This window comes from Rhinopithecus bieti, unplaced genomic scaffold (genome assembly GCF_001698545.2).
Source record: "Rhinopithecus bieti isolate Rb0 unplaced genomic scaffold, ASM169854v2 scaffold_23283, whole genome shotgun sequence".
Taxonomy (NCBI): domain Eukaryota; kingdom Metazoa; phylum Chordata; class Mammalia; order Primates; family Cercopithecidae; genus Rhinopithecus; species Rhinopithecus bieti.
The window spans coordinates 665,234-675,907 of NW_016810852.1; the positions used below are offsets into that span (position 1 = coordinate 665,234).

The 10,674-nt window shown below is 35.0% G+C and overlaps 1 protein-coding gene across 1 annotated transcript in view; it reads right to left on the reverse strand.

Annotated features, from left to right (window-relative positions):
• DNAH6 (dynein axonemal heavy chain 6) overlaps window positions 1-10,674 on the reverse strand; it is a 327,840-nt gene that overhangs the window by 161,202 nt on the left and 155,964 nt on the right. Inside the window, exons 35-38 of the mRNA XM_017892976.1 lie at window positions 9,681-10,236; window positions 8,804-8,926; window positions 5,775-5,957; window positions 5,085-5,228 (exon numbers count right to left, since the gene is read on the reverse strand). Coding sequence (XP_017748465.1) covers window positions 5,085-5,228; window positions 5,775-5,957; window positions 8,804-8,926; window positions 9,681-10,236 — 1,006 coding nt within the window. The remainder of the gene's footprint in view (window positions 1-5,084; window positions 5,229-5,774; window positions 5,958-8,803; window positions 8,927-9,680; window positions 10,237-10,674) is intronic.

Genomic DNA, 10,674 nt, shown 5'->3' on the forward strand with positions numbered 1-10,674 from the left:
GGCAGGCCTGGTGGTGAGAAAATCTCTCAGCATTTGCTTGTCTGTAAAGGATTTTATTTCTCCTTCACTTATGAAGGTTAGTTTGGCTGTATATGAAATTCTGGTTGAAAATTCTTTTCTTTAAGAATGTTGAATATTGTCCCCCACTCTCTTCTGGCTTGTAGAGTTTCTGCCGAGAGATCCGCTGTTAGTCTGATGGGCATCCCTTTGTGGGTAACCCGACTTTTCTCTCTGGTTGCCCTTAATATTTTTTCCTTCATTTCAACTTTGGCGAATCTGGAGTTGCTCTTCTCGAGGAGTATCTTTGTGGTGTTCTCTGTATTTCCTGAATTTGAATGTTGGCCTGCCTTGCTAGGTTGGGGAACTTCTCCTGGATAATATCCTGCAGAGTGTTTTCCAACTTGGTTCCATTCTTCCCATCAGTTTCAGGTACATCAATCAGATGTAGATTTGGTCTTTTCACGTAGTCCCCTATTTCTTGGAGACTTTGTTCATTTCTTTTTACTCTTTTTTCTCTAAACTTCTTTTCTTACTTCATTTCATTCATTTGATCTTCAATCACTGATACCCTTTCTTCCACTTGATTGAATCGGCTGCTGAAGCTTGTGTATCCATCATGTAGTTCTCATGCCATGGTTTTCAGCTCCATCAGGTCATTTAAGGTCTTCTCTATGCTGTTTATTCTAGTTAGTCATTTGTCTAATCTTTTTTCAAGGTTTTTAGCTTCTTTGCGATGGGTTCGAACATCCTCCTTTAGCTCGGAGAAGTTTGTTATTACTGATCATCTGAAGCTTTCTTCTCTCAACTCGTCAAAATCATTCTCCGTCCAGCTTTGTTCCATTGCTGGCAAGGAGCTGCGTTCCTTTTGAGGAGAAGAGGTATTTGATTTTAGAATTTTCAGCTTTTCTGCTCTTGTTTCTCCCCATCTTTGTGGTTTTACCTGCCTTTGGTCTTTGATGATGGTGATGTACAGATGGGGTTTTGGTGTGAATATCCTTTCTGTTTGTTTTTTTCCTTCTAACAGTCAGGACCCTCAGCTGCAGGTCTGTTGGAATTTGCTGGAGGTCCACTCTAGATCCTGTTTGACTGGGTATCACCAGTGTAGGCTGCAGAACAGCAAATATTGCAGAATGGTAAATGTTGCTGACTGATCCTTCCTCTGGAAGCTTCATCTCAGAGGGACACCCAGATGCATGAGGTGTCGGTCGGCCCCTACTGGGAGATGTCTCCCAGTTAGGCTACTCAGGGGTCAGGGACCACTTGAGGAGGCAGTCTGTCTGTTCTCAGATCTCAAACTCTGTGCTGGGAGAACCACTACTCTCTTCAAAGCTGTCAGACAGGGATGTTTAAGTCTGCAGAAGTTTCTGCTGCCTTTTGTTCAGCTATGACCTGCCCCCAGAGGTGGAGTCTACAGAGGCAGAAAGGCATCCTTGAGCTGCGGTGGGCTCCACCCAGTTAGAGCTTCCTGGCTGCTTTGTTTACCTACTCAAGCCTCAGCAATGGTGGACACCCCTCCCCAAGCCTTGCTGCTGTCTTGTAGTTCAGTCTCAGACTGCTGTGCTAGCAGTGAGCGAGGCTCTGTGGGCATAGGACCCTCTGAACCAGGTGTGGGATATAATCTCCTGGTGTGTCGTTTGCTAAGACTGTTGGAAAAGAGCAGTATTAGGGTGGGAGTGTCCCGATTTTCCAGGTACCATCTGTCATGGCTTCCCTTGGCTAGGAAAAGGAATTACCCAACTCCTTGTGCTTCCTGGGTGAGTCGATGCCTCATCCCGCTCTGTGGGCCGCACCCACTGTCTGACAAGCCCCAGTGAGATGAACCCAGTACCTCAGTTGGAAATACAGAAATCACCCGTCTTCTGTATCACTCATGCTGGGAACTGTAGACTGGAGTTGTTCCTATTTGGCCATCTTGGAACCTCCTCAATTCACTCTACTTTCTATTCTTTTTTTTTTTTTTTAAACCTCAAGGTATAACATAACCTTTTTTGTCAAATATTGAGTCTCTTTTAGATAATTTCATATATATAAATATTAATATAACCACCCTAGATTAAAATATAGAACATGTACAGCACCTCAGAAGGCTTCTTTCTTCCACTTCTTTGTCAATACTAGTTTGTCTATTTGATATCCTTTCACCAATGCCACACTCTGAACTGCTGCTGTTTTACTGTCTTGAATTATTGAAGTCATGTAGTTTAAGTCCTCCAAATGTGTGTTCCTTCAAGATTATCTCAGTTATTTTACATTTTTATATAAATTTTAGAACGAGATTGTCAGATTCCATGGAAAATTTTGTTGGGGTTTTGGGACTGAAGTTGCCTAGAATCTTCAAAATATTTTGGAAAGAACTGATAACTTGATAAAAGTATCTCAATCCATGAACATAGTGTATCTCTTCATTTATACAGATCTTTTAAAATTTCTCTCAACAATGTTTTATACTTTTCAGCAGAGGTCTTTCACATCATTCATTAATTTTATTCCTAAGTAGTTGGTATTTTGTTACTTTTATAAATGGCATTCTTTTAAATTTTCATTTGTTGACTCTTTGTGGACCTTATATCCAAGAGCCTTACTAATGTACTTATTAATTGTAATCATTTGTTTGTAGATTTTTTAGGATTTTCTACATATTCAGTCATTTTTTTCTGCAAATAATGACTATTTTACTTCTTCCTTTCCAAAGTTTATATGTTTTATTTCTTTTTCTTGCCTTATTGCACTAGTTAGACTCTCCAATATAGTGTTTACTGATAGTTGTAGTTGAGGATATTTCCTTTTTAAAAACTGGGTTGTGACCCTTTCACTTGATTTCATGACCAATTAATAGATTGTGACCTTTAACTTTAAAAATACTGGTAGAGAGGGTGAATTAGATATGACTGGAGCAAAAGCAAAGGAATAATAAATAGGATATTTTAATAGCCCATGGAAGAAATAATAAGAATCTGGGTTATCCAAAGGCAGCAAGGATGAAGACAAAAGGACATATTTAAAAAAAATACTTAGGTGATAAAATTTATTGAATACTGACATATTATTTAATTTACATTCTATATTCAAATATTGCCATTTTTTCCAATAATATAATTTATAGCTATATTTTTCCAAGTCCAAGATCCAATCCAGGATCATGCATTGCATTTAATTATCTCTCTTTAGTCTCCTTTTATTCAGAAAAGTCTTTCAACTTTGTCTCTTATGACATAGATATATTTGAAGAATATAGTCCAGTTTAATATTCATTGGTTTGGGTTTTCCAGGTGTAACCTCATGATTAGATTCAAGTTATACATTTCTGAAATAAATATCACAGAAGCAAGATTACATCTTTCACAGTGTCCCATATTAGGAAGCAGGCACAGGTTTGCCTTGATGTTAATTAAGTTAAATTGATCATGTAGCTAAGGTGCTGTTTACAAGCGTTTTTTTTTTTTTTTTTAAGTAAACACTTAGAAACTATGTAAATACTGCTTATCATGAAATCTCTACCCACTAATTAAGTTAAATTGATCATGTAGCTAAGGTGCTGTTTACAAGTTTGTTTTTTTGCTTTTTTTGTTTTGTTTTGTTTAGTAAATACTTAGAAACTATGTAAGTACTGCTTATCATGAAACCTCTACCCACTAATTTCAGTATTCATTGATGATTCCTGCCTAAATCAATTATTACAATAATGGTTGCAAGGTGATGACTTTCTAACTTTATCCATTATTCCTTCTGCATAGGTTAGTTGGTATTAGCTATAAGAAAGAGTTTTTCTTTCTTCCCTACTTATTCATTTAGTCATGCATATTTTATTATGAGTATGGATTTTATTTTATTTTATTACAGATTTTATTTTACTAAAAGGGTTATGATCCTATACTATGATTATTGATTTTGATGCTTAAATCTATCCAGTTTTGACCAGTGGAAGTCTCTTCAAACTGCCTTCTGTGTTCTTTTGACATGTCACATCATTCTTTGAGCACTTTTTTACTATGCAACATAAAAGAGTTGTTTTGTATTTTCCCTGATCCAGTCTTGAAATCAACTATTTTACAAAGAATTTCTCATTTTCTTTAATGGAGGATGACAATAGTATTTAAAAATAAGTATACCAGATATGCTCATTGCTGCTATCAAGGTGTCTTTGTGTCTAGTTCCTTTCAGCACATGGACTAGAAAATTATATGTATATAAAAATTTATATATATATAAAATGGACTAGAAAATTGATGTATACACACATCAATTTTCATACATTTACTTATTTATTTAAAGACAGAGCTTTGCTCTGTTGCCCAGGCTGGAGTGCAGTGGTAAGATCATAGCTCAGTGCAGCCTCAAACTCCTGGGCTCAAGAGATCCTCTTGCCTCAGCCTCCTGAGTAGCTAGAACTACAGGTGTGCACCATTGAGCTTGGATACTAAAAAATTTTTTTGTAGAGACAGGAGTCTTGCTATATTGTACAGGCTGGTCTCAAACTCTTGGCCTCAAGTGGTCCTCCTGCCTTAGCCTCCTAAAATACTGGGATTACAGGTGTGAGCCATGTGCCCAGGCAATTTTCATACAATTACATATATGTATGTTAACATTTTGAATATCAATGAGTACTGAGACCTGCAATTCCAATCCAATAAAACAGAGTGCATTCTAATTTTTCTCCTTTCATATTTTTAAATCCCATCTCTAACAGTGAGAAATTCATTGCCATTATTCTCAATATTTACTTATTTAGTCAATCTTAGAATATATACCAAGTACATTCCAGCAATTCAGAATAGCTAACCAATCACACTGTTATTTTCACACTGCGAAAAATAAATTTACTGACTAGAATTCAATAGTTGTTTACAGCAGAGAGTTTTTATATACTTATACATCTTACTTTTAAATATGACTAGGAGAGGGCTCCTAACTTAAAAAATATGATAAATGTTATCTATGGTTAGAAAACATAAATACTTTTAGGAACCAGCTTAGTGTATAAGTTATATTTTCAATAGAACTAAAGCTTTTAAAGTTTTAATCTTAAAATTTAATTTTAATGATTCAGAATTATTATGCTAAAATGTAATTTATTTGGTTCTTACCCTGGCATCAGGATTATCATCAAATTGTGTTCTAATAAATGTATCAAAAGAATCCCAATAGTTTTCGGTTAGGTTTCCACCCAAAGACCACAAATAACAGAATACAAAAGTCTGACATAGTATAGTGTTCAGTTTTGTTTGTTCCTGAAAGAATAAAGAGAGACAGACTTAATATTTTATATATAAACATAAAAGAATCCTAAGCTGCAAAGTGTAAAGGTATTTTCTTTCATTTAGACTAATACATTTTAAATGGGCACAGTGTATGTTTCTTACACTTCATGCAATGGTTCACAGAGTAGTGTTTTCTTATAGTTATATATTATAATCACTGATGAGAAAATGAATGAGAAGGAATATGAAGGGAAAAAAAGTCCAACTTTGTCTTTCAACTGATTATTATAATTTTTTAAATACCTGCATGAAGGTATGTAAGCAGATTGAGAATATCTTGTATTGGGAATATGTTGTAGACTGTAAGAGAATTCAAAATTGAGTAGAGGAATAAACTATACATGCTAACGTTCCTTGTAGCTTTGAGATTCTATGAATGTAATCATAGCTATTAGTCCCCTGAAAATTAACTTAAAATCAAATGGTTATATTTTAGAATGGAGTCATTTCTTTGCAAGGAATTTATATAATAATCTAATTTTTCTAGCTTCACAGCAGTAAGAAAACTCTTCATACCATTGTCAAGTTAACTCCATCTTTCCCAAGTATCAAGGACTCCAATAAGCAACAGAGTGTAGTAACTTTGCTGATGTCCACTTGTGGAATTGCTTGGCTGCACTTTTTATTGATAAAATGTAAACCTTCATCAACATAATGTTGGAAAAGATTTAATATATATTCTTGGGTTTCCTCATTCAGCTGAAAATGAAACAAATGATAGTTTAGCAAGACCTGATAAATACATAATTCAGTTTAGAATTGGGTTGGTTAAAATCTGGATATTTCTATATATTCAGTGATCTTTAAACGAAAGGCTATAACTATCACAACATACTAAATAAATTAAATTTTAAGGAAACCTTCTATAACTGGGAAGGGATACATGGGGAAAATTATGGGTAGTTGATTGTGTTCTATTTCTTGGTCTGGCAATGGGTTCAGAGGTGTTAATTTCATAATTATTTCTTAAGCTGCCAATACATAAAATATTTAAAAGTGAATTCAGTCCCTCTCACTACTCTTATTCAACTTTGTCCTGAAGTCCTAGCTAATGCAATAGGACAATAAAAGGAAATAAAAGGTATACAGATTGGGAAGGAAGAAGTAAAACTGTCTTTGTTCACAAATAACATAATTGTCTATGTGGAAAATCTACCTAAATTGACAAAGCAAAACAAACAAAACTGGAACTCATAGGTAATTATAGAAAAGTTGCAGGATATGAGGTTAACATATACAAGTCAATCATTTTCTTATACACCAGCAAGGAGCAATTGGAATTTGAAATTAAAAATACAATACAATTTACATTACTGCCAAAAATAAATTAATTATAAATATAACAAAATATGTACTAGATCTATATAGACAAGCTATAATACTCTGATGAAAGAAGCTAAAGAACTACTAAATAAATAGAGAGAAATACCACATTCATGGATAGGAAGACTAAATAAGTCTTACGATGTCAATTTCTCCGATGTTATCTATAAATTCAACAAAATCTCAGTCAAAATTCCAGCAAGTTACTTTGTGGATTAATTGACAAACTGATTCTAAAGTTTATATGGAAAGGCAAAAGACCCAGAATAACCAATACAACAATGAAGAAAAAGAACAAAGTTGAAAAACTGACACTACCCAACTTCAAGACTTACTATACAGCTGCAGTAATCAAGACAGTGGGTTATTGGTGAAAGAATGGACAAGTAGATCAATGGAACAGAATGGAGAGCACAGAAATAGACCTACATAAATACAGTCAATTGATTTTTAACAAAAAAGCAAAGGCAATCCGATGGAGAAAGGACAGTCTTTTCAACAAATGGTGCTGGAACAACTGGATATACACATGCAAAAAAACGAATTTAGACACAGACCTTATACCCTTCCTAAAAATTAACTGAAAATGGATTATAAATGCAAAACACAAAATATGAAGTTTTTAGAAGATAACAGGAGAAAATCTACATGACTTTGGGCTTGGTGATGACTTCTTAGGTATGACACCAAAGGCATCATCCATGAGGGAACAAACTGGTAAGCTGAATTTCATTAAAATTAACTTCTACTCTGGGAAACACACTGTTATGAGACTAGAAGATGAAATATTTATACAATGTGAAGATTGTAAAAAAAAAATCCAATGCTAAAAAGAAGTAAGTTACCAAACCACAGAAAGACATGGAAGTACCTTAAATGAATATTACCAAGTAAAAAAAAGCCAGTCTGAAAAGGCTATGTACTATACAATTTCAACGTATGACATTCTAGAAAAGGTAAAACTACAGAGATAGTAAAAAGATCAGTGGTTGCAGGGGTTAAGGGATGGGGAGGAGGGATGATATTCAGAAGGTAGAGCTCAGAGGACTTTTAGAGCAATGAAACTATTCTGCCTGATACTATAATGGTGGAAACATGACACTATGCATTTTTAAAAACCCATAAATTGTACACAAAGAGTGAACTCTAACACAAAGTATGCACTTTGGTTAATAATAATGTACGAATGAATACTGGTTCACCATTTATGCAGTGTTAATAATAGGTGAATAATAGTGTGAATAATGGGGGTGAGGGAGTACATGGGAACCCTCATTTCTGTTTAATTTTTCTATAAACTTAAAACTGCCCTAGGCATAAAATGTCTGCTAATTTTAAAAAAGTGAATTCAGAAAAGTTAAAAGTCTTAAGGTAGCCAATGATAAACTCTCAATTCTGAGAATTACTGTCTTTAATAAGGTACTCTGAGACTAGACCATAATATTCTTAAAATGTTCATGCAAAGAAAGGAGGAAAACAATAGTTTTCTGGCTCATCTTTGGAGGGGGAGAGGCAGAGACGAAGAAGGCTTATTTGGAGTAGGGGATGAGATGTGGGGGAAACATCTCAAAGGACTACTTGTTCAGCTAAGCTAAAGAGAAAAATTCTGTGTTAGAATGGAGAAGCTACAGAAAGTAGTATGAAACTGATTTGTTTTGAATAATAATGTATAAGCTTTTCTTCAATTTGGGTGGAACTGTACCTCTGAGGTTAGAATGTGTCTTAGGTCTTGCACCTACAATTGGGGTAGGATGTAAATGGGTTTTCTTTTACCTTTGGCTGTCATAGGTGTTAGGGGCTCTGAAAATCCAAAAACAATGACAGTTAGGGTCTAGACTTAAATATTCTTTTTCTTCATTTTGGTTCTGTTTTATTACTCCCAAGCTTTCTGCAAAGTCTCAATGCCTCAGGCTGTTGTAGTTGTGTTTTTAGGGACTCACAAAAGTGGCTTGTGTTTCAGTCTGGGGAGAAGCCAGACAGAATAGGCAGGAGGCAGTGTGAGTACGCCGGCTGGCAGGCTGGGGTAACAAGAAATGAGGACAGATTTGGGGAGTATATAAACATTCCTGGAGGATTCTAGGAATCCATAGGGAGGACCAGGTAAAATAATGGAGTCCCCTCAATCAAGCACCATGAGTCCTTAACATATTGTTATTTGTGCACTAGAAGGCAACGTGAGTCCTGACAGATGGAGATATTGGGGAATATCTGATTGCACTTACATTTTTAGAAATACCCTTCATCCAAGTTTTAACATAAGGCATCCATTTCAGTTCTTCAGGATCCACAAACACCATTCCACATCGACTGACAGTTGCAGGGGAGGCAACCCGCAGATCTTGCACCTAAAGTTGAAGAAAGTTGAGCAGGAAACCGCTAATATGATACTTCCTTATTTCTCCAACTTCAGTGTTCACACTTATAAAATGATTCACACTTTTAAAGTCTAACTTAACATTGAAAGGCTTTGTGTGGAAGAGAGTGGGAGAGCAATAAGTAATTAGAAATGCAAGAACAAAGTTAAATGAGTATAAGGCGAAAAAAATTCCCACAAGTACAGGAGGATACTATCAAATTCTATGGGCAGGGCTATTTTTCTTTATTCTCTTTGCTTTTCTCTTTTCTCCTTTTCATTCTTATATTAGAATCCCTGGCACATAGTAGGCATCCAATCAGTATTTGATGAGTGAATAGAACACAGGTGGCATTCTTCATAATGTTTGTAGCTGTACTTGGTCCACATTCCTCTCCCAATCCCTCATCAAATATTCATATCACAGTGGGATAATTTATTCTTATTAAATATAATAATTTTTAAATTTAAAATGCATTTCAAATGATACAAAGCGCTCTCTCTCTCTATTTCTTCCTCTCTCTCCCTATCTCAGGGAAGCCAGAATTTACTGTACTTCCTATTTATAGAGATAAGAACATTTGAGACTTTGACTGTCAATCTATTACAAAAGGATAATTTACAAGTAAACAGAACATAATAATAGACATTATAGATAGTAAAGGCTACATCAGTGTGAGAAAAAATGTAATAATGGTATGCCAATTTAATGAATGATTTCACTCCACAGTAATGTGTACACTTACCTCAAAAAGCATGTGAATTTGAGGTGTGAGTTTAATCCTCTCACTGTTAGCCAGGCAAAGCATCTTGTTATCATCCAGCACTGTATTCATGTTTTCAATCCAAAGAGCATCTACTGGCCCATCACTGATGATCCATTTATGGTCTTCTGAAGTATCATTCACAGCTGCTCGGACACTCAGTGCCATCAAACCATCTTTCCACTCCAAGGTTAAGTTATTAACCTCTCCATATAATTCGCCCATGGTAATTGATTTAGGGTTGAGAACGTATGTTTTAACTGGTTGGTAAAAGGGATTGTCTATCCCAAGTTTTTGTAAATTCCCTAAAGTTTCTGCTAGTATTCGGTAAACTGTGGTCTTGCCACCTCCTGTTGGTCCAACTAACATAACACCATGCCTTACTAGCATTGTTTCATACAACTGTATCACCTTTCTAATCATACACATCTCAGGCTGAAGATTTTGCCCATTCATGACATCCACAATTGTTGACTGTAAAATACCATAATCATGTTCTGGAATTTGGACTCCAGGAAAAAGGTCAGATATGATTCCACTGTTAAAACAAAAGTAAAATCAATTAGGAGCAACTGGTCATTGATACTTTCCCATATTTGTTACAATCAATTAAATATTATGAGTCTTATTGTTTCTCCTTGATCTTTCTCTTCTGAACATGTACAGTATTAGTTTGTCCTACATGCTGTACCAGAATCTATCATTTTGTTTGTTTCCTGTATAGTAGACCAATGTTCATAAGTATATTGGGAGCTTCTTGGGAGTAAGCAGTTTGTTTCCTGTATAGTAGACCAATGTTCATAAGTATATTGGGAGCTTCTTGGGAGTAAGCAGTATCTCTTGTGTTTCTTTCTGTATTTCTCACAGTACATGGCACAGTACCAAACATATAGAAGGTGATGAACTTATTTTTAATTATTTAAAAAATTATAAAATATCTCACTTAAAATTTATAATTATTTTAAAATTATATTTA